Source organism: Cherax quadricarinatus, chromosome 56, assembly GCF_038502225.1.
Source record: "Cherax quadricarinatus isolate ZL_2023a chromosome 56, ASM3850222v1, whole genome shotgun sequence".
Taxonomy (NCBI): Eukaryota; Metazoa; Arthropoda; class Malacostraca; order Decapoda; family Parastacidae; genus Cherax; species Cherax quadricarinatus.
In genome coordinates, this window is record NC_091347.1 from 774826 (window position 1) to 780825 (window position 6000).

At 36.6% G+C, this 6000-nt stretch overlaps 1 protein-coding gene across 10 annotated transcripts in view; it reads right to left on the bottom strand.

The window, feature by feature from the left end:
- LOC128700650 (protein tramtrack, beta isoform) overlaps positions 1-6000 on the bottom strand; it is a 598972-nt gene that overhangs the window by 126463 nt on the left and 466509 nt on the right. For 4 of the 10 annotated variants that reach the window (XM_070097007.1, XM_053793929.2, XM_070097006.1 and 1 more), the window contains one exon: positions 5978-6000. This exon is cut by the window's right edge and continues 60 nt beyond it. The exons of 5 other annotated variants lie outside the window; for them this stretch is intronic. In XM_070097007.1, the coding sequence (XP_069953108.1) occupies positions 5978-5987 (10 nt within the window). In that variant the 5' untranslated portion in view covers positions 5988-6000. One more of the 10 variants, XM_053793927.2, reaches the window with a different exon arrangement.

Consider the following 6000-nt stretch of genomic DNA (forward strand, 5'->3'; position numbering starts at 1 on the left):
GCCTGAATACCTTCCATCCCCTCCCCCCCACAGGCGCTGTATAATTCTACGGGTTTAGCATTTCCCCATTATAATAATAATAATTAATAATAATATGTATAAAGGAGGGGTTTGGGATACTGGCAGTTTGGAGGGATGTTGTGTATCTTTATACGTATATGCTTCTAAACTGTTGTATTCTGAGCACCTCTGCAAAAGCAGTGATAATGTGCGAGTGTGATGAAAGTGTTGAATGATGATGAAAGTATTTTCTTTTTGGGGATTTTCTTTCTTTTTTGGGTCACCCTGCCTCGGTGGGAGACGGCCGACTTGTTGAAAAAAAAAAAAAATGTATAATAATACTATAATAGCAAGTGAGCTTCAGAACACAACAAAACAACAAACACTGCCACTAAATGGCACAATGAATACCATAACAACGCTCACCATCACCAGTGAAAAGCGTGGAGAAAAGCCAAAAATCAGTGAAAAGTAAAAAAAAAAAATTTTAGCAGTTAAGTTCAGTGATTAAGTGCAGCATTAAGAGTGTAGCAAGTAAGTTAAGCAAGTAAGCGATAGAAAAAGGACGAAACAAAATGAACTCCTCCAATGATGATGATGATGATGTTGGGGTTGGGGTTTATAGGGCCACTGACAGCATATGCTGCTGTGCCTATCTTTTCCACCATCAACCTCCGTCAGCATCTCTCCTCCAAGGTAAATGCTGTACATACACCAGTTTATTTCTTTACGTTCTCTATTACGTTTTTATACAATATTTCTAATTTCAGTGTTTCCCTTATTAAACTAGTGCAGTTAGCCTCACAAACACTCTGTTTTCTCTTGTAACAACACCTCAGAAGGGGAAACATGGGAAGATGTTTTCTGAGCTGGAGTGGAAATGGCCACCACCGCTCGTCACATAATGACATATTTTATTCATTCTAGAGTATATATCAGGTTTCTATGTTAATTATACTGTTTATTATGACATATTAGATGAATTGTGATAGATAAATAAGCCATAGATTGATATTTGCATCATATTCAAGTATTTTGGCCTGCTTCCAGAGCAGGAATTCTGCTGGAACAGATTAATGACATTCAATTCATTTCAACGAGGAAAACTGACTCAGCATACGAGCAGATTGGGTTACAAACTAGGTCACGGAACGGATTAAATTCATAAGCAGAGGTTCCACTGTATATGATTTATGAGACAGGGACTATTCTAGATCTTCAACTTCTCATGGTGCCAATTGCATAGTTGAAAATGGATTTATACTCTTCTTTCAGGAGCTCACTAATTTCTTAGTTGTGATTTATATACGTATCTTGCACTAAACCCAGAAGTCATACAGCGCTGCAGGGAAGGATGTGTGAAACTAGGTATGTTTGAAGGGTAGGAGTGACAGGTAGGGGTGTGCAAGGGGAGTGGAGTGAAAAGTAAGAATAAGTTAGTTCATTAAAAAAGTCAAGAGTCTGTCTAAAAAGCGACTGAGGTTGTGGAGACACCAGAAGTAAATCCTGAAAACCTCTTAATAAACAGGATAGTATATTAAGATATGATGGACAGTGTGTGACCTGACTGTCTATGCAGACCAGTGCCGGGCATTTCTCTACATGATCTCCATGTCGCATATGTCCGATACATAAGTAGGAAAGTTTCCCTAAACGTGACAGCAATGGAAAGTGGCCAGAATTCTAAACATTGTTTGATGGAAACAATTTGTGATCTAAATCAGACCAATGTTATTCCCAGTGGTAGAGGTGTTGAGAAATCCCTGAAAAATATTCTGAGAAAAGTATACCCCTGTGGGAAATAGGAAGGTCATAAATAGACGACCGAGCAGGTGAGTCTGCTTGTTCACTGTCCCAAACACTGACATGCCCAGGGACCCAGCAAAAAAATGACTTCTCTGTGTTTGCTAGAAATGCAGCGTAACTAATGCTGTGTATGAAGGATGATGGGATGAGGAGAGTCAAATTTCTGGATAGTTTGCAATGCTCTGGAGTCTGACACAACTATTACTCTCATGTACTCATTCTCATTCTCTCTCTCTCTCATTCTCATTCTCTCTCTCTCTCTCTCATTCTCATTCTCTCTCTCTCTCATTCTCATTCTCTCTCTCTCTCATTCTCATTCTCTCTCTCTCTCATTCTCATTCTCTCTCTCTCTCTCATTCTCATTCTCTCTCTCATTCTCATTCTCTCTCTCTCATTCTCATTCTCTCTCTCTCATTCTCTCTCTCGTTTATACGTTTAATCTCATTTACTCACCTCACACCCTACATTAAGACTACAAGTATTTTAAGGTAAGTACTGAGTGTACTGTAAATGCATTGTATCCCTTTAGGGCACTTTAAATGCCTAGTATATAATGTGGGTGGGGTGGACAGATGGGGTTACGATACCTACCTACCCTACTATTCATCTTGCACCCTATATTAAGATCATTAAGACTAAAAATATTTTAAGGTAAGTAATGAGTGTACACTAAATGTATTTTATCACTCTAGGGCTCTTTAAATGTCAAAGTGTATTATGTGTGGGTGGGGTGGGGTGGCCTAGCTGGCTGCCATACCTACCACACCTAACTTCTTACAACAAACGCTACTCACTTCTCACCCTACATTAAGACTACAAATATTTTGAAGTACTGGTTTTTAATGCCTTGTTCTATTGCTAAGTTAATATATGTTAGTGTAAACTTATTATCTGACATTGAAGTGGAAAAAAATGGCGTTCTGCTTTCCTGCAATGTCTGCTTTCCGGCAGTAGCCTGGACCCTAACCTACCGTATAAGTGGGGCCCTACTGTACTGTATTGTATTTCTCACATATATACTTCAATTCAAACACTTTAGCCACATATGTCCATTTTGCAAATCCTCCTTGTTCCTCTGCAATCTAATTTTGTTTCAATTTCCTCCTCTTTGCCTGATCTCACTAACTATTGAAAAGTTACTTATACCTCTAGCCATCTCATTCTTTGATTTTCATATGCCTTTCTAACTACTCATTCCATTTTCCCTACACAACCTTCCTTTTATTCTGTTACTACACAACGATCTTCTATATCAATCTCTCCTTAAAACACTTGTACAATACAAGCACATCCAGAAGTCTGCTGTCAATATTTTTTCAATCAAACTGATCTAGTTGTCTGCTTCGTTATAGTATCTTGCATTTGTAACATTTACAATCAGTTTTTCTTAACATCAGTACTACATCCATACAAACAAACTCCAAAATTTGTTATTATTTTTTCTAGTACAGTATACAGAAAACTGGTGACCAATCTCTTGTTCCGAACATTTTAATTGCCTTCTGCAGCAAACATGGATACTGGAAAAGGATTCTAACTCATTTTCCTTGGGAACAGGATTATCACATTCATGGGAAAGTGCTAAATTGGAAAGAAAATACTATTTCAGAAAAAGCCTACCATGTAAAATGTTTAATAGAAAAACACAGCAATCCTGTAAGAGTGAAAAGTCTTAAAATGGGTAATTTCCACACACAATAATTATCATAAAGAACTTTATTGCTATTTTCAACTAAGAAAAAAATATTTAGTGCTTTTGTGGTTTATTAAGCATTTTAATTAACCAGCAAACAAAGAACAAAAGTATGCGTGTTTGAACAAGGTGCTTAGACTTTGGCAGAGCTGTGACCAGTTTAGAGATCTACTCTCTGAGCTAAGCCGACCTATGCAACCTTGACATGTGCCAGTAGGCCTACTACATAGCTCATTTTTATTAAAATTCTCAGTTTTCCAAGTACAGTAAATGGTAGCCGCCATGCATTTAAGCAGAACACTACTGTACTATTAACGAACAATGGGATGCCAGTATCCATGTAAGCTGGAAGAAAGCCTGTTATTGGCGAATATTACTGTACACAATGTATATCAATTTTCATCATTAAAATACAATGCCAAAATGTCTAAACAGCACTGTATACAGATTTATTGTACCTAAGCAAAAAGTACTGTAATTAATGTATTATATTACAATGCCAAAAGCATTAAAAACTGAAAAGCAGAATTTATAGTAGCGTTTGTATACAAGCTACTAGATGCAAGTGGTAAAAATCAATCACTGTCTCAAAACCCTTACAAATGCACCTACAATCATCATACTATTTGCGAATTTCAATTAAAGAAACCTATATTAGAAAAATACAGTAAATATTGTGATAACAGAAAAAAATCCTGGAAAGTTTGTATGAACAGTTCAGCATGTATTGTACAAATTTGTATTAAGCCAGAAGGTAACAGAACTGACCACAGTGAAAACACCCTAGACCTTATATTTACAAATAAAGATACTATACAAAACATTACAATTTTGAGAAGATCAATCTCAGATCACAACCTTATTAAATCTGAATGCAGCACATTACATTCCAAATTGTTGGAATGCCATTAGCAATACTGTATAAAAAGAAGAATACACCTACCATCCGACTTATGACCGAGTTCGGTTCCGAGAAACCGGTCGTAAGTAGAAATGGTCGTAAGTTGAACTTTACTACTGAATATCAACAAAACATTTTTGTAATGACTTTATTTTATTGTTTTATTTTGGTATTTCATGTTTTACTTTACTTTTTATGTTGTTAGTACTGTATTTTATACTGTAAGGTTTAGGATAAACACTGTGTACAACACAAATAGTTGTTTATTTCCCAGAAATTTGGCATAAAATACACGGTCGTAAGTCGGATGGTAGGTGTATTCTATGGGATTCAGTGCTGCAGAACCTTCTGAAGGTTCCTGACTCCATGCTATTTCTCCTAAGAGAAATCAAAGGTAAAAACCGTATCTAAGGGTCTTTGCTTAAGGAAGATGGCAACAAAGAAATGAGTAAAATACTGAGGACAGAGTACAACTGTGGTCAAGAAGTCATTAATCAGACTAAAGATTTGCAACCCTCACAAACAAAAATTTTTAATAAACAGGAGACCAAACTTTACTAACACTTTTAACAGAAAGTTAAGAAATAGATATTTGTAACCCCATAGAAAAATTAACATAAAATGAAAATTAGGTTGTACTATTACTGAGGTGGTAAATTTCAGCTCACAAGTACAGTACATATTACTGTAACTGAGACTGAGGTGCACAAGTGTTACTTTCATGCTGAAATTACATTAGCTAAGAAAATTTAATTTTACATTTTTGGAAAAGGAAAAAAATGTCAATTCCAATGCATACAATCCAAAGATTAAAATTTTGTATCTAAGAAAACCCAGTGGCACTGATAAACCATGGTAAAAATCGATCAATAAAGTTATATAAAATCAGGCTGAAGGCTTCCCTTTAACTGGATTTTCAGATATTCCATCCCTCCTCCTTTTGTGGGGGATACCAGAACAAAATCTGAGTGCAACAAGAACTTGTATTAAGACTTCAATCATAACTGAGCCTTAGCATTTCTTCCCCATAACCACATTTTACAGGATCACAAACAGTGCCCCATCTTTCAGTCTCCCCTCTCAAGAATACTAGTGGCAGCATGTAGGAACATACCTGTGACTAGTTTCAAGGATTCTTATATCCCAGCAGCTCAGCCCAAGGCAAGGCTTCCTTCTTGACTGTTAGGCTACTGTTGTTATCCCAAATAATTTTTTATAGAATTCATGATGCTATTCGGGTGTTCTGTAAAGAGTGCTGTGTATACAGTACATATATGTACACAGTATTCTGCAATAGCTATGAATTTATTTATGCTCATCATCCTGGATGTTCAAGTGGTTATTAAAACAAATGCAATACAGTATTTAGTCGTTAAAATTTTTTGTTGGTGCATGTCTCACCAGGGTGTAGTTGGTCGTCCTCACGGCACATGTTTCTTTGGGAGGTGCCATGCCCAGCCACCACAGCATATGGGGCAGGCAAGAGGGAGATGTAGGGCCAGCCTACACACTACTTCAACACAAGCCACAATAAGCACAAATACAAACACCTTCCTGCAATTTTCCAATTTTCTCACCTAGTTGCATTTATTTCTGCTCA